This window comes from Molossus molossus, unplaced genomic scaffold, assembly GCF_014108415.1.
Source record: "Molossus molossus isolate mMolMol1 unplaced genomic scaffold, mMolMol1.p scaffold_m16_p_12, whole genome shotgun sequence".
Taxonomy (NCBI): Eukaryota; Metazoa; Chordata; class Mammalia; order Chiroptera; family Molossidae; genus Molossus; species Molossus molossus.
The window spans coordinates 61,486,528-61,504,431 of NW_023425347.1; the positions used below are offsets into that span (position 1 = coordinate 61,486,528).

General features: G+C 44.2%; 1 protein-coding gene across 1 annotated transcript in view; it reads left to right on the top strand.

The window, feature by feature from the left end:
* The first annotated feature begins 361 nt into the window (after positions 1-361).
* Positions 362-17,904, top strand: part of DAB1 (DAB adaptor protein 1) — a 274,589-nt gene continuing 257,046 nt past the window's right edge. The window contains exons 1-3 of the mRNA XM_036255869.1: positions 362-438; positions 914-1,046; positions 13,378-13,579. Of these exons, the coding sequence (XP_036111762.1) occupies positions 13,513-13,579 (67 nt within the window). The 5' untranslated portion in view covers positions 362-438; positions 914-1,046; positions 13,378-13,512. The remainder of the gene's footprint in view (positions 439-913; positions 1,047-13,377; positions 13,580-17,904) is intronic.

The window sequence follows — 17,904 nt, forward strand, 5'->3', positions numbered from 1 at the left end:
GGAGGAGGATCTTCACGTGGACCAGAAGGGTCTGTCTTCTGCTTCCCCTCCCAGACCACCGTCTGCTCTTCTGCACTGACCTTCCGCAGTCCAGAGGGCTGACCGTGTGCGCGGCACCCGTGGGCTTCCTGGCCCCTGGGCCTCTCCTGGGGGTGAGCCAGTACCCAGTTCCAGCAGGGGCTGAAGGGCAGGGAGGAGGAGAGTGAAGGCTGTGTGTTTTGGAGCTTTCTCCCTGCTGGGTGGGCTTGGGCTTGGAGTATCCTAGACTGAAGGTGATTGCTTCTTGAGAGGCAACTTCCTCTACAGCCCGAACCCCGTTCTGAGTGCCTCTCCCTTCTCTCACCCCTTCATTTATAGGAGAAGTAACAGTTCTGCGAGTCTCTCCCTGGGCTACTGCACTGTCCTTTGGGGCTTCCTTTCAACACAGCTCACCCTTGGGTAAAAATTCCCTTTATTAACTTTTCTGGAATAAGCCTATGTTGAATTTGCCATGTTTCCTGATGGGGCCTCAAAGGGGGGCCGAGTTTGAGGCGGTGAGGAGGGGCGACACTGGATGCCCAGCGTGTGCTGGGGTCTGACCACCTCGTACAAGTGCAGCAGGTATTCCCGTGCGGAGGGCACTCGGTTGTGTCTGGGGCGGTGTGAGGAGTGGAGCCCGAGGTCGGGTTAAGTTAACATGTCACATCTCTTGTCGCAACAGAAATAGTTGTAGGTAATTATTTCCTGATTCATTTTGACAGGAATGTATTGAAAAACTGATAGGTGTATGGCATAGGACATAAATATCAGAGAAACGTCTCTCTTTTCCTTCCAAAGAATTATATACAAATGAAATGGCAGGGAAGGCAGCTCATATGTAAAGCACCTCCTGTGCTACCAGGCATTTGCATATTATCTCGTTTGTTCTTCTCAGCAACCGTGAGGGGTAAGGCACCAGTTTTCCAGCTTTGCAGAGGTAGACGTTGAGACTCAGAGTGAAGGGACTCGCCAAAGGTCATCTATTTGGCACTCGGTGGAGCTTCGGTTTGAAAGCCCAAGAGAAGTCCGTGAGTACACGATCTCATGTTTCTCGTTTTTGCCAGATACAGGGATGTATTTAGGGGCTCCGACGAGAGGGAAGGGCACCAGAGTGAGAGCCTCAGGCCATTCGCCGCAGCCCCTGCCAGCTGACCAGTAAGGAGGGGTGGCCACCCTCAGCAGGCAGGCCGGAAGGAACGTCTCCAGAGTCTCGGATAGGGCCCTGAGCCCGGCCTCACAGCGACTGGGTGTGATTTCATAACCGGAGGGGTCCCAGATGCCTCACAGGGGTCAGGTTATCCTGCTCCCTTGCACAGGACTGGTTCACTCCCTGCCATCGGGCATCCTCGGCTTCTGCTTCCACTGATGGTCTCCCCCTCGCTTATTTCCTCTACCTCGTATACTTCTGCTAACTCGGACTTCTGCTCGGTCATCCCCTTGCTGCCTCGCTGCTTCTCCTGTCTTTTCACTTCCGGTCCTATCACCACCACGGGGCATAATCTGTGTGCATGAGTTTGAAGTCTAGAGAGAGAGAATGGGCATATTTTCTCCGGTGTCTAGCTTGGATCTAACTCTTCTGGTCAGGCCAAGCTACGGCTGCCCTTCAGTAAGGAATCGACCCCTGTGCAGTCAGCTGGGACTTGGGTTGGGGAGTGGACATCTGTGCGGGCCACATTATTTTGTCTACCACAGTCCACCCACTATCCCCCAAGGTTCACATCCAGCAAAATTTACAAATCAAAATATACTCAGGGTCTCTCTCATCAGTTAAAAACCCACAATCTCATCTAAACCTCATCAGTTCGGAGGTCCACCTTCTCATCATCCAAGTCATTCTGATGACTAGGGCATGGACAGCTTTGGAGGGCCGCTTTCCTGCCTACCACGAGCACTGACGCTGCGTGATACTCACTTTGTGTCGATTACGTATCATTTACTATCCTCTCCGGACCAGGTCCGTGTTCTCAGAGCCGCCCCGTCTCGCAGTGAGTGCTTTCAGCCTCAGGGGAGTCAGTCGTGGGCCCAAGCCTGCGGGACCGAGGAGGGGGTTATGCTGGCCCTGAAGGTGCATGTGAACTATCTTAGCCACTGTGCTTGTTTCCCAAACTTCGCTGCATATTCAAGTCTCCTGGGAGAGTTTTTAAGCATCCCAGTGCCCAAGCTGCACCAGGGAAATGAGAACCCATGGTGGGGGACGAGTGTCAACATTTTTCCAACTGCTCAGGTGATCCCACTGTGCTGCCAAGCTTGGGAGCCTCTGCACTGCACTGCCCTATGCCTCCCTAGATGCTCTTGTGCAAGGGGGAGGGTGCTTGTGAGGCTGGTGTGCAAGGGGAAGAGTGTGTGAGGCTGGTGTGCAAGGGGAAAGGTGCTTGTGAGGCTGGTGTGCAAGGGGAAGGATGTGTGTGGGTCAGGAGAGCCTTCCCATGGGGGGGAGCTTGAACTGAAATTCAGAGGAGTTTGCTGGGCTAACAGAGAGAAGGGTGTTTCATGGACAGGAAACAGTTTTCCATGTCGGTGATTTGCTCAGTATCTCCCCAGTGTGATTGAATGTTTATGTTTTCTGTGAGAAAGCTTAAATTAATACATTCACAAATCAGGAAACAAACAAAAAACAGCTCCTTTGTCAGAGCATCCATCCCCATTCATGGCGTTAGGAAAACACAACCCCAAGGTTATCACTGTTGTGTGTGCTTTTTGTGAAGGAGATAATTGTGGAAATTGGGTTGCTTCCCGTCAAATACAGGTCCTTTTGTGGGGGAAATTTTAGCCATCCTTGCATCCCATTTTACAGTCATTGAAATCGGGCTAGCAGATCATTCATGAAGCAAAGGGAGATGAAGGGCCTTTTTTTCCTAAAGGAAGGTGGTAAAAATTAAATGTGCGAGAAGAGAGAAGAACTCATATCGGATGTCGGTGATGGGAGAAAACGTGCCACCTGTGACTGGGCTCTCTGGGCCGGGGGAAGGTGGCGTCTCTTGGCAGAGACCTTGAGTGGGGCCAATGGGAAGGGGTGTTGCTGGGGCAACTGAGCAATGGACATAGCTCCCCGGATTGTTCCTGCTCTGGAATGTGGAGTGGGCGTGAGCCCCTGCTCAGGGCCACCCTCAAGGCCAGGCAGCGTGGGGACATCTGTTGCACACTCCGCAGCCTTGCCTCGTACAGATGTTGGCCTGGGTTGTTCTTTTCCCATTATCAACTTTGAAGATAATGAAATGCAGCTTGTGGGACGAGAGTAAATAATGGCCCTGTGTATTTTAGGAAAATCAGCAGGTGAAGCTGCCAAATGTGACATTTGTTTATTTAAAATCCCTTCTCGGGGAGGGCCTCATTAAATACTCGTCTTTGTTTTCCGCCTGCGGAACAGCGGTAGGTCCCTGTTACTCAGATGGAGGAACAGGCTGGCAGTAGAGGGTGTGTGGTTGAGGAGTGTGCCCGCCTCCTCCCTGGCGAGTGGGGTTCAGGTGAGGACCAGGTAACAGTTCCCCCCCCCCATAATGGAAGCACAGGTGGAATTGTTTAGGTTTATAGACTTGCTTTTTTTCTGATACTCTAAGAGTTTATGTAATGAATTTTTATGGTGCAATAAATATTTAATGAAACTGTGTGATCCATTAGTTAAATGAAATGTTCATAAGTACGCCAGGTTGCTGTCACATAAATTCCTTAATATTGCTGAAACCTGGTTCTGGCTTTTGTTAGCCTTGAGTTTGATTAAAAAAACACACTCTGTTCCTCCTATCAGCACCACGCGGACGGCTGGCTGGTACCTGCGTAATAACAGCTCCCGCCTTCTAGAAAATAGCATTTTATTTTTCCAAAAGTGTTTTCACATCTTTCATGTGTTCCTTTTCGTTTCATTCCATGAGTTATATCCAGCATTATTCCATTTTACAGATGAGTAACCTGAGAAACCATTTTAATATTTTTAATTTTAGATGTTGCCCCAGAAAAGCCAGACTACCAGATAGCTATATCCCACTTATTTATTTTTCAATTTAGTTGTTTTAAAAAAAGCATGCATTGTTCATAGATAATTTAAAACAACTTGGGTGGCATTTTCAACCCTATTTAAAAGTATTAGTACTAACTTATGCTCTCAACATAAGTTAAGGGGCATTGAAAATTCTCAGCTGGACTTTTTTGTAGAGGCAGTGATGTTAATGCCCACGATAACACACAGTACTGATTTTATGAAAGCCTGTAGATTCTTTTAATTTCCATTTCTGGTTCAGAGGGGATAAACAAATTTATGTAAGCATGGACTTTGTGAAACATGTTACTGATTATATTTCCTTCTTTGCTCTGGCCTCTAGGAAGCTCATAGATGGATTTGTAGCCTGTCTTCTGCAGCTGTCCAGATATTTTGGTGCCCTGCCCTTGCTTCTGCCCTCACCTCCATTTCCAGTCCTCTGTTCCCTTTCACTTCAGTTTTACTCATTTATTAATTTTATCCTGTTCTAGACCATGGCTTTTTATAGAGCTTCCTGTAAACTGCCTGAAATTCTTTTTTTTTCATAATGTGAGGTAAACATAACCAACAAACAATATAATGAAGGTGAGCTCTCTGGCCTAGAGATGTCTTCTAAATCTGCGATTTTCTCCCCTTTCTTGACACACACAGTTCTGCCATAAACAGCATCGATTGGATCTGCAGTAAGGTTGTTAATCTATCAACTTTGTGGCCTTCAGAGTTTTAAAGCCAGGGAGATGTTCTACCAATGTATTATTTTTCTTGAGGGTTTTGATCAAAGCTAGTGATGGCTCTGCATTCATTATGAGGATGGTGGTGCTTTATCAGTAGAGAGAGATGTGGTATTATTTTTAAATCCTCACCCAAGGATATTTTTTCATATTTGTTCAGACAGAGTAAGAGGGAGAGAGGGGAAGAGAAGGGTGAGAGAGAGAAATTGATGTGAGAGAGACACAGTGACTGGTTGCCTCCTGCGTGACCCCAACCAGGGCCAGGGATGAACTGGAAACGAGGTACATGTCCTTGGCCAGAATCAAACCCTGGACTCATTGGTCCACAGACTGATGCTCTAACCACCAGCCAGGGAGAGATGTGGTATTTTTGAATATTATTCTGCTAAAGGTCCTATAGCATTTGCACTTTGACACTTCCATCAGCTTTTAATAAATGTTGCCATGGGGTTCCAGCAAAATCATACACTTCCCTGTTTTCTTATCCATGAAAATAACAAATATACAGAATGAGCAAACTTCAGTCATTTTCCACATGGGCTAGGTCAAGTCAGTAGCCCTTGACATGTTTATTTAAAAAAAAAATTTCAGCTCTGGCTGGTGTGGTTCAGTGGTTAGCGTGTTGGCCTGGATACAAGGGGTCACTCTTTTGATTCCCAGTCAAGGGCATGTATCTGGATTGCAGATTCAATTCCCACCTCCAGTCGAGGCACGTGCAGGAGGCAATCAATTGATGTGTCTCTTTTGCATTGATGTTTCTCTCTCTCTCTCTGTCTCTCTCTTTCCCTCTCTCCTCCCTTCCACTCTCTGAAAATCAATGGAAAAAATATTCTCAGGTGAGGATTAACAACAACAAAAATAATAAAATAACGCAAACGTTTGGACAGGTTAAAGCCATAGCCTTAGGGATGGAGAGGGAGAAGATCCAAGGAAGGCGGACTTGGCCTCGGTGATTAAAGGCGACTGCCGTGACCCAAGGCAGGTTGCTGAAAGGTCTTGGTGGGCACATTCCTGGCATGGAGGTGTCGTCTGGAGAAGAAGCCCGAGCTCGGGAAGACGAGACCTGCTCAGAACGACCTTGGTCCAGAGACTTCTGCCAGGTAGTCAGGGCAGAGATGGGGTGAAATTAGAATCTATAATGAAAACTGACAACCATGAGCTAATCTTAAACTCAGCTGCTCCCTGTGAATTAGAGAGCGTGCTCTCCAGGGCGCTGGAGTGGGTCTAACCTTTGTTACATCTCTCTACAGGGGTCTGAGCTAGGCTCTTCCTTCCTTTTTAAAAACATTTTAAAAAATATTAGAAATCTTAAGATTATAGGAAAACGCCTAAGAATATACAAAAAATACCCAGTTTTCTCTATTTAGATTCACTTACTGCCTTATCATGTGTGTATTCTCTCCCACGTTATGTATACACATGTGCATATGCATGCATGTACATATATACATGTGTGTTTTTTCCTTGAATCATTTGAAAGTAAAAGGCACATACCTTAGACCTTTATTCCTAAATACATGATGATTATTCCCTAAGAAAATATATTTTCTTGCCCTGGCCAGTTTGGCTCAGCGGTTAGAGCGTCGGCCTGCGGTCCGGAGAGACCCGGGTTCGGTTCCCGCTAAGGGCACGTACTTCGGTTGCAGTTTGTCCCCGGCCCTGGTTGGTCGTGCGGGTGGCAGCCACTCGATGTGTCCCTTCACGTCGATGTTTCTGTCTGTCTCTCCCTTCCTCTCTCTCCCTCCCACTCTATCTGTACAAAAAATGGAAAAATATCCTCGGGTGAGGATTAAAAAAAAAAAAAAAAAGAAAATATATTTTCTTTTACATAGCCACAAGAAAGTTATCAAATTAAAATTTAACTTTGATATAATACTTTTTACCTAATTTACCCGTTCATCTTCAAATTGTTAATTGGTCTAATAATTACCTTTGTAGCATTTATTTTCCCTTTACTACAGGATCCCATACAGATATTACATTTAGTTTTTATATCTGTTTACTTTGTTTTTTTTTTAATCCTCACCCAAGGACATTTTTCCATTTTTGTTGTTGCTGTTGTTGTTGTTCAGATAGAGTGAGGGGGGGGAGAGAGAGAGAGAGAAAGAGAGAGAGAGAGAGAGACATCGATGTGAAAGGAACAAATTGTGTAGTTGTCACCCACACGATCCAACCAGGGCCAGGGACAAACTGCAACCCAGGTACATGCCCTTAGCGGGAACTGAACCTGCATCTCTCTGGACTGCAGGCCGACGCTTTAACCGCTGAGCCAAACTGGCCAGGGCTGTTTACTTTCTTTTCATTTAAAATATTTCCACAGCCTATCTTGGTCTTTTACTACTACTTTGTTTGAAGAATTCAGTCCTTTGCCCCATTTTAAAATGTATAACCTGAACAGATTTCTAGCCAGAATACTACATGATAGTGATATGTCCTTCTCAGGGTATCACATGATAACTCATTGGCCCCTCTTTGTTAATGCTCGGTTTGATAACCTAGTTGAGTTCAGTTCCTTCGCTGTGTAATCACAGATTTCCCCCTTGCAGCTGTGAGACCTGCAGATATCTTCTTCTCATCAGAAATTTGCCCTGGTGTTGAATTGGTGATTCTTGCCTGGTTAAACTTTATTTTGATGGCTGTGAAATATTAGTTTTATACCTGTTCTCTGAGCAAGACAGCCCACCCTTTTTTTTTTTTTTAATCCTCACCTGATGATATTTTTTTTTATTTATCTTTAGATAGAGTGGAGGGGAGGAAGAGAGGGAGGGAGAGAACCTGAGAGAAACATCTATGTGAGCGAGACACATCGGCTGGTCGCCTCCCATACAACCCCAACCAGGGCCGGTACGAACTGCAACCAAGGTACATGCCCTTGTCCGGAATCGAACTCGCCACTCCTTGGTCCGCGGGCTGACACACTCCCGCTGAGCCAAACCGGCCAGGGCCAGCCCACCCTTTTACTCCATTTGTGTATCTGTCTGTTTTCAGTATGGAGTCATGAATTTCTATTTCAGTTTGTTATTTAATACCATCCTTAGATTAGATTAGTGTTTAAATTTTCACACGAAGACAGTGCGAGCTCCTCCCGCATGGCTTCTGTATCCCCTGACCGCACCCCATCATTTGTGTTTGCTTGGAGCACTTCCTCACCTTCTGGAATAAAAAGGTATTTTTTTGTACTTGCCCTGCCCCAGCTTTGGAATCATCTATTTCTCCAATTCCTTTTACCGGGCAATGGTAGTAGCAACCAAAATCTAGGTATTAGGTGTCACACTGTTACTGGGTTTCCTTCCTCCTCGTCCCATTCAGGGGGCAGAGCCAGGAAACAGGCATATAAATGCAGGTATACATACACACATATACAGATGCATGCATATTTCACGAATCATGAGTTTATTCTGAAATCTCCTAGTTCCAATTTATCCCCACAGTGTTCTTTCCTGCCTTCCCCCTTATCTTAATGTCTCTTCTTCCACAGTGAGAAAACCTGTTTCTCAAGGATATCAAAACATTTGCTGCGTTGCTCAACCCTATAATACATCTAAAATAGTCTCATAATTCCTTTGCCCATAATACTACCCAAAAAAGCCTACAGAAAAGAATTTGAGATTTGTTTGCAGCTTCCCGTGACCGAACCCTGTCCAAGACTGAGTGCAAATAGTCAAGTTCTGTGTTCATAAGTTGTAACTGGATTCGTTCTTTCTTTCCCACTCCTTCTGGGAGTGTGTTTATGAAGTTCATTTGAAATACAATTGGATTAATTTGTTTCAGTCCATTTCTAGTTTTAGCTTTCCCCCTGCTTCCCCTCCTTATTAGTTGAAATTATTTTTTTCAGGTATGTAGACCATTAATATGCTTCCAGATGTGGTTTTGTGCAGAAAGCTGTACCCTGGGAAGTAGCACCCTCTTGTTTCTTTTTGTACAGGTGAGCAGGTTTATGGCTCCTCCTTCCTTACACAAAGGGTAGCATGCTGTAGATTGAGCGAGGCTTCTGAGGTGCCCAAATCCCATCAACCTTCCAAACCTTGTGTACTTGGTGGCTATCTTCCCATTTTACTGATAAAAAAACTGAGGCTCCTCATCTACACTGTTGTAAACCTTTGTGCCACATTGATAAATGGTTTGTTTTCGGTGTTTTATAGATTGGATGAAGCCGGTTAAGATGCCACAAGCCACAAAACAGGGAAGGAGTGGCATGTACCTTATAATCTATTTAATTGCTACTACTCAAACCCAAAGTCGTGGTTCTGGGAAGACTACCTCCTCTTCGTCTAGTTTTTCAATCTAGGTTGTACCTTTAGACTGGAATCTATACTATCCTTGGCATAACACATAACACTTAAATCAAGATGTAGAGCCCAGATGGGAAGGAGTTTTTGTTTTTTAAGTTCAGGTGATGTTTACATAACATAAAAATAACCATTTCAATGTGTATGATTCAGTGGTATTTTGTGTGTTCATGATGTGCAGCCATCAGCTCTATCTAGTCCCAGAACATTTCACCACCCCCAAAGGAGGCACTGTAACCAGTGAGCAGTGACTTCCTGTCCCCACGTCCCCAGCGCCCGGCAACCACTGATCTGCTTTCTCTCGCTGGATCTATCAATTTTGGATATTTCATATAAATGCAGTTGTACAACATGTGATCTTTTGTGTTTGACTTCTTTCACTTAGCATGATGTTTTCCGGGTTCATCCATGTTGTGGTGTGTGTCCATGCTTCATTCCTTTTTATGGCTGAATAGTATTCCATTGTATGGATATGCCCCATTTTTGTCTAATCTGTCTACCAACTGATAGGCATGCAGGAGGGTTTTGCTGAAGTTGGGGACAAGAGGAACTTGTACTCTGCCCTGTGCTACTTATTAGTCATATGACCATGGCTAAGCTACTAAAGTGGCTTTTGTCTCACTTTCCTCATTTATCAAATGAAGATAGTAACATCTAACCTTCAAGTGGTTGAAGGATTGACTAAGGTAATATATGAGATGTTGATATACAGTACTTGGTCAAGAGTGGGCCCTCATACACAGTAGCTATTACCGTAGAATTATATGGGGAGAGGGCTGGTTGGAGAGGAGAGTACACAAATTTGTTTAAGAGCAGGTGTTCTAGCGTGTGTGTGTTCTGTGGGAGCTGCTCAAACCTTTCTGCTTTGTTGCTGTTCTTTTTTGGAGTCCTGTCTGTTTTCTCTGCTTGCGGCTTGGCGTTTTCCCCACCCCCAATCACTGGGCATGGAGTTTTACATTTAGCAGCCGTTCACTAGACGGAATGTCTGTAGCAGAATATTACATAATACACATTTAGATTTGAAGAGCTCATTATAAAAAGCCTGACACACTTCAGGAATATTAAATTACTGAAGATTGTGTGGGGCAAAGAAACATTATTGAAGCATTTTAAATTCTAGGCGAGCCTGAATTTAACTGAGAGGGTTTCACAGCCTTTGCTGGAGAAAAATGATTTGAGTTGTCACATGGTTTCTGGCCCTAGAGGACTTTAATCTCCTTAATTACAAAGAAACAAATTTCCTAAATAATTTGGAGGTACTTCACAGCATTTGCTCAACCTCTGGCTTTTGGAAAATTAAAAGGGGGTGCCGGGGCCCCGGCCATGGTCTGTTCTCTCTGCACTCAGCTTCCTTATTTAAGTTGTTATTCAAAATGATGCTGGTTTCCTTTCATTATTGATATAAGGATGTACTTGAGAAAATCACGAGTAATGCTTATAGTACTTGAACACAATCACATTTTGTTGAACAAGTGATGCTGGAGATACCCACAGAATAGGAACAGGTACTGTGTTGTGACTTATAAAGCTGAAGAGATGGAAGGAGCTCGGATCCAGTCCAGTTTGCACATTGACTTTTAAGGCTCTGATCAAGCTTGGCTGATGGATGGGTACCCCACAGTGAGAAATGTCTCCACGGGCTGCTCAGGAAATATGCCTTTGCTATATTTTCTAGGTGGCATTTAGTACTTCAAAATAAGAAACATGGAAAACAAAGAGTTGGGTTTTGCCCTTCTTGAAATTGTGCAAAATCCATGTATTTCAGCCTGTTTCTGTGTTTTGGGATTAGGTACAAGGCCAGCATGATGGGAATATCTTAGAGTCTATCATTTCCTGCAATCTGACCTTGGAAAGCAGATTTCACCGGCCTCAGTGTACTCTTCTGTAAAAGGGAGATAATAATAATATGGACCTGCAGTCACATACCAGCCATGTGACCTTGAGCAATTAACATGGGAAACTATTAGTGCCAAATATTTGCCAAGCACTTGCCAGGGCACGTGCCAGGCAGTCTTTCAAACACGTTACACATGTGACCACACTTAGGTTTTCACAACAACTTTATGAAATGGATGTTATTCCCATTATTAAGATAGATAAACTGAGGCAAAGAAGGGTTGAGTGACTTCCACAGTATCACATTGCTTGTTGGTGGCTCAAACTACGAAGCTGGCCAAACCTCGGATCCAAATATTAAGTAGGGAGATATTCCATTTAATAGAGGGGTCAGAAAATCTTCCTGCCTGAGACACTTCTCTGAACTGAAGCGTGAGGGGGTCAGCCGGATATCAAGGCCGACTTGAAAAGAAAGATTCTATGGCAAGGTAACAGGAGGGAAAATTGGGAAGGTGGCAAAGTATTTCACCTCCCTACTAGGCATGTGCTTCCTTTGATTAGTTTGGGTGTTAATTTCAAGCCTCCTGGCACATTGTGGTCCTGCCTGAAACAGCCATGCATTCCTTTATTACACGTGCAGTTACTGGGCGCCCATCAGCCCTCTCCCGTGTCACCCGTGGACAGACCACTGTTCTTCAGGATCTCACAGCACAGGGCTTCTCCTCTGTGAGTGTCACTGAGTCTTCCCAGCAAAGGTGAAGAGTTGAGCCTTTGCGCCCCCGTGTGCTGGGCACCTGTCGGTTTTCGTTCCGGCCATGTGTATTGCAGCCCTTCGCGTGACTGACACCTGCAGACTGAGCTCTGAGGACGGGATCAGGCTTTGCCTCTGTCCTCTTGGCCAGCTCGGCTGTGCAGTACACTTTTGTTGACGCGAAGGAGCCAGGATTTGGAGGTTCTCAGTAGATATTTGTTGTAACAGAATGATAAGTATTAGAAACAAAATTAACCATGTCCATATATGACTGAGTTTGGTGACTGTGTCGTCACTCATGGAATGTTGTCTTCCGGGGGAGGGAGGGGTTGGTCCAGTGGCGGTGTGAGGGCACAGCGGCGGCAGCAGAGTTCTCATCTTTCTGTGAATCACTGTACGGACCCCATCCTAGGAGGACCATTTTTCGTTTCCCTTAGCTGTTGCCTTAGATCCTCTCAGGTACCTTTTATTCGGGGCTAGTGTCCTTTGAAAAAAAAAAAAAAGAAAAGCTTGTTAAAAACAAACAAACCAGGTGTCTTTAGATAAGGTGGAAATTTCCCCAAATGTAAGCCTGATTATAATTTTATGTGGCTTTTATGCTAGACCTTCTAGGTAAGCCATCTTTAGTTGGCGTGATTAAGAGGTTTGAGTCATTATCCTTTTGGAGCTGAAGCTGGCGTTGAAGGTCACCCTTTTTAGGTTAAACAGTTCCAGGTCTGTGGGATGAGGTAAGAATTGGCTGCACGGTCTCAAGATCCATTCCCAGTAGCCTGATGGGCCAAACTTGATTAGAACCTTGGCAGCTTCAGCTGTGGTATAATATTATCTTCATATTATTTAAAAGTGGGTCACTAATGAAACGTTTATTTTCAACCAAACTCTCAGATGTAACTATCAGATAGGTAGTCACTGGGAAAGATTGCTGAGTTGACACAGGGAAGACATTCATTTGGTGTAATGAAATGCAGTGAGGTGATGCACGTGAAGTCGTAGGGGAGGGCCCAGTGTGTAGTACGTGCCTAGTAAACACGACTGTAATCGAGGTGCTGTGCCCTCATTATTCTCCCTTCCCGGTGCAGCGTCTGAACCAGTAGTGCCCAGCAGTGTGCCCCGCACAGTCATTGAAGACAGCGAATGCCATGTGCGCCCGCCTGCTTCTTTGCCTTGCTTTTTTCTCCCCACATTGAATGCTCGTCTGCTCTCATGGCTGGAGGGGAAGCTGATAGAAAAATGGGCTTGCTGAAAGTTTCTCAGTCCCATTTGTCACCTTACCCTTGGAGCCCAATCGTCTGTCAACTCCACGTCCCCTCTGCGGCCTGCCAGTGAGGGGCAGGCCCAGGTCACTTCCCTGTGATCGGCGTTAGCTGCCGAGGCTCCGATGGAGCGTGGCTGGCGGGTGGGTGCTCCACTGTGGGAAGGCCTCCACGGGCTGCTCGGGGGACAGGCCTTCGCTGTCTTTTCTGGGTGGGACCTACTGCTTGAAAGAAAGAGACATGGAAAACAAGGAGTTGGGTTTTGCTCTTCTTGAAACTCTATTGATCGCGTTGAAGGTCTGATCTGAGTTCCCGGTCTGAGAGACCGTGCAGCTGCTGGGCCTCTCTCAGCCTCTGCTGCGAACCTGCGACGGCTTGAGGGAGCCGTGGGGGCAGTCTGTAGGTGGACACCAGGGTTTTCTTGTTTTTGTATGTTTGACAGTTAACCCCCCCCCATTTCTGTTTCACGTCAAAGGGGTGACCACTCTGAATAATCACCCTGTTGTTCTCTTTCCTTGGTCTGCAGCCCTCGAGAGGCGCGAGTGAGATGCGCAGCGCGGGGCGTCACGTCTGAAGGGAGGGGCCGTTCTCTCGGGAGGAGTCCTCCATGAGCCTGGCCGCGGCCCTGGATCTGTGTGCAGTGGACTAAGGATTTAGTAGGATGTCAACTGAGACAGAACTTCAAGTAGCTGTGAAAACCAGCGCCAAGAAAGACTCCAGAAAGAAAGGTAGGGCTGAAGGTGCTCCTTTCGTCATGGCTGTTCGTCTGCACAGGGATGGGTTTTTATCTCTGGAATGGTATATCATCTGTCTTGGTGATTGCATATATATACATATATTTTTAAAGTCACCATCGTTATTGGGTGTTTTTGTACTCGTAGTATATTTTAATGGTTCTCCTTTATTTTCTGGGTAAAATCCAAAATCCTTTTCATAACATATAATGTGCTCCCTGATAAACCTTCTACTCATCCCTCCAGCAACATCCCTGCCTCAGCTCCTCCTCCCCGCTTTGTAACCCTCCTTCCCCTGCAGGCATTCTGTCTCCTGTAGTTCACCTTTGCATACACCTGTGGTTCTCAGGCCCCAGCTGCACCAGAATCACCTGGAAGGCTTTGAAAGCAGATTGTGAGTCTCATCCTCATCATCCCTAGGTCTAAGATGAGGCCTGCAACTGCATTTATAGCAAGTTCCCACATGATGCTGTTGCCGTTGGTTCAGAGACCAGACTTGGAGACTCACTGGATTCTTACTAACCCAGCCTGAAATCCTTTTGTAGCTCTCAGCCTTTTTTCTAGATGGACTCCTCCTTGTTGTTCAGGTTTGTGCTTACTGGGACCGCTCAGGGTGGGGGTTTGCTTTCCTTACTCCCTAAATTGGGTTAGTTGCTCCTTTGTTTTGCTTCAGTAGCACTTTGTTAGCATTTCAATGTATGAAAAATGTCTTGTGTGTTTGTTTGTCAATTCTGCTATACACCCCTTCAGACCTGAGCCTCTTGTTCACCCTTTCGCTCCCAGCTCTGAGGGCTGACCCAGGGAAGGTGCCCAGACGGCTGGTAATGAAGACTGGTGGGCACCATGTGATCATAAAATAGCTCCATCCCTTTTCATGTTTGCTGAAGGATTTTGTCCTATCGCTTTAGGACCCTGTCTTTCAGTAAGTGTGTCTGCCTGCGGTAATTGGATGCAAGCAACTTCTTGCTCGGGGTGTGTGTGTGTGTGTGTGTTTCTCCTCGTGGTTTGAGCTCCTTTCTGCCCTTGTCTTCTCAGCTGCATGAAGGAGGATTAATAGAGCTCTCTTTCAGGTCTTGGAATCTGTCAATATGGGCTTGCAAACCCAGATGCCCTCGGTTGCTTTGTAGAGGCAGTGATTTGTTTGAGACTTCTCTGTGCCTGCCCTGTCATGTTTGTGATGGCATTTGTCTGACACTCTCTGGAAACAAGGGACATAAATGTAATACATATGCAGCTTTCGAACAGCCAAAACCCCAGGGAGGACGATACGTTTTGCTTTTGATGCTTATTTGAAACACAAATATTTTGGAAGCAATTTATTTGATTCCCTAAAACTGAATGTAAACCGTGTTTGTGATGCCTTGTGGTCTAAGCATAATAGAAGAAAAGCAAATCGGTGAGAGAACCAGTCTGGGGAGAACTGCTACATGGGAAGAAATTGCAGAACCTGGTGTGTATGAGAATTTAAATCCTTTTCCAGTGGAAACGGACAAGTTATATTTTTGCTTCAAATTTAACCTTTCCACTGAACTTGTGCTCTTGAATACTTAATGCATTAACATTTTTAATCTTGGTGCGCATCTTTCCTTCTGAATTTTAACATGCAAAACCAGGCGTATTCTAAAGGGACGATTCAGGTTTTCAGAACATTGGCTTAGTTGAGGATTTGGAATGGGAGTGTGAAGGTGACCTTTTTATATCCTTCTCATCTTCACATCCTAATAAGCACTAAAACCAGCACAATACATATGCAAGGAGTATCCTCTGATGACTAATCCCATGCAGTCTGGGCAGGTCGATCTGGATCAAATTCTGGCTATGCCATTTTCTAACTATCTGACTTTAGAATATTACTTTACATTCTGAGCCTCAGTGTTCTCCCCTATAAAGTGAAAATATAATATTACAGGCTCACTATGAAGATTAATTGAAATAAGGCAAATAAAACACTCAGTATAGTACTGAGCGTACATATTAAAGGCTCAATGAAGTCTACCTTAATATCTCTTTTTCCTCCCCCTCATTCCCTCCTCCTCATTTTCTCCTTGACACTTCTCATCCCCTTCCTTTATCATCTTTCATTTCTCTCCTCTCACTTCTTTCCTCAATTCCTCTTACTCCATTTCTACCCCTCTCCTCCTCTTTGTCTTTTTTACCTCCATCATCACCATCCTTGTCTTATCTTGTTATCTCATTCTAGAGCCAAGGGGATCTTAACAAGTATATAGCTAGCTGACTTGTCCCAGAGCAAGAGTTTAAAAATTGTTTGTAATTATGCCATAATGATAAACCATATTTATTCTTGATATATGTGAATGGCTCAAGACACCATGAAGACACACTTATACATTAAAGCAAGAGAGAGAATGTGCTGGTAACAGGATTAATTTATATTCTTCTGTTTTGGCTATGGAATAGTCAGTATTCCATTAAACAAATGTTGGTAACTGGGCAAAACAAGTAGAACTTAAAAAAACAATAAACAGTTTATATATTGATCTTGAATCTTGAATATAGTTGTATTGCTTGGCTCTTACTAATACTTTCTCTACCTCCTCTTTGACTTTCTGTGGAGACAACATATAACCTTGTAAGTAAGTTTCTGTCTTCCTCTGCAATCCTTAAGTACTTCTTTTTCTTATCTTATTGCATTGGCTAGGTCTGTCAATACAATATTTAGTCATATACATATCCTTATCTTGTCCTTAAATTACTGGAAATGCTTCTAAATTACTGTAAGTGTGATGTTTAAGTTTTTACTAAAGATTCTTTATTAGTTCTCCTTCATTTATCATTTTTCAAGAAGGATTTTTAAAAATTTTGAATTTATGTGTTGAATTTAATTATATGCTTTTTATATTTATTTCAATGCATATTCTGACTATTTTAATTAATCTTGTGGATTTCATGGATAGATTTTCTAATTTTCATTTCTGAGGTAAATTCTATTCATTCATGGTGTATTGTTTTCTGTATGTGGATTTTATTTGTTGATATTTTTCTTAGGATTTTGATATATAACTTCCTTTTCTGGAAAGTCTTTGTGCCTCATATTAGTCAAAGTTTATATAATGCATTCACTAGTAAGAAAACACTAAGTAATATTTAGACCTCTTTTGGGGAAAATATGTATCTTTCTTTTTTTAGGGATTTCACTTGACTTTTTAAAAAACTATATATACTTATCAAAAATTAGGAAAGACAAAGTGAGCATGCATAATCCCATCAATCAAAAGTAACTATTACTAATCTAGTTACTCCCTTCTGGACTGACCTCTCGGAGGGCCTTGAGATCATACTATTCATACAATTTTATATCCTGCTTTGTTTAGGACATTATATTGTAAGTACTTTTCTCAAATTATTACATGCTATTACAGCCTAGAAGAGTGTTTTCTCCCCTTTGGCAACATTTCTAAAAAAGAATACCCCCCCACGTGGGTCATCTGTTGTAAGAAAGAGGGACTTAAAGAATGTGATGAGGCTCTTTAGAATTTCTCACAAGCCTGCCACTCCGGCTCTTGACCCAGCCTGTTGAAACCAAGTCTGTTGTAAACACAAGTCACACAGGGGCATAGTTCCCCATAAAATGAGTTTCTAGACAGGCCATGTATGAGAAATAAGAGTGTTCACAGTTTAAATGAGAAAGGGATGAACATAGTGAGAAATAACGTTGTTTCCTTCATTTCATTTGTATCAAATTGTGTCACTGCAAGTACAGCTTATCAAATGGTGCGCAGGCCACTGATGGAGGACTGGGAGAAGAGAATGCATGTTCAGGTTTGTGACCCGTTTTCAAAAGGGAGAGTAGTTGACACAGTTCTTGTTACTTACAATCCCGGCATTAGGCCACCCAGTAGAAGACTGTGGCAGAGGAGCGGGTCCCCTGCAGAGCAGACGCAGACATTTCTCAGGGCACTGCCTAGGGGTTTTCAATCGGTGCCATCTGGCAGCTCAGAGTAGCAGAAAGAGCACTAACTTTGGAGCCAGACAGACCTGGTTTTTAATACTAATGCTTCTCCTTATCTGCTGTGCAACCAGAGATGGTTATTGAGCCTTGTCGGGTGTGTGTGTGTGTTTGTGTAATACTTGTCATCAGAAAGGCAAGGGATAGATCATGAGTAAAGGGCCAGCCTGGGATCTGCAACATGGCCCCAGCTTCGTCTGTGTTAGTTTTTCTGCCCTCTTCCTTCTCAAATCACAGTTCAGCCTTGTCTCCTGGTTTTCTAGAAACACCTGGAAATAAACGGACTTACTTTCTTTATGTTTATATTAGTGCTATACCCAAGGATCATGAGTTATCAACAACTCACTTCCTT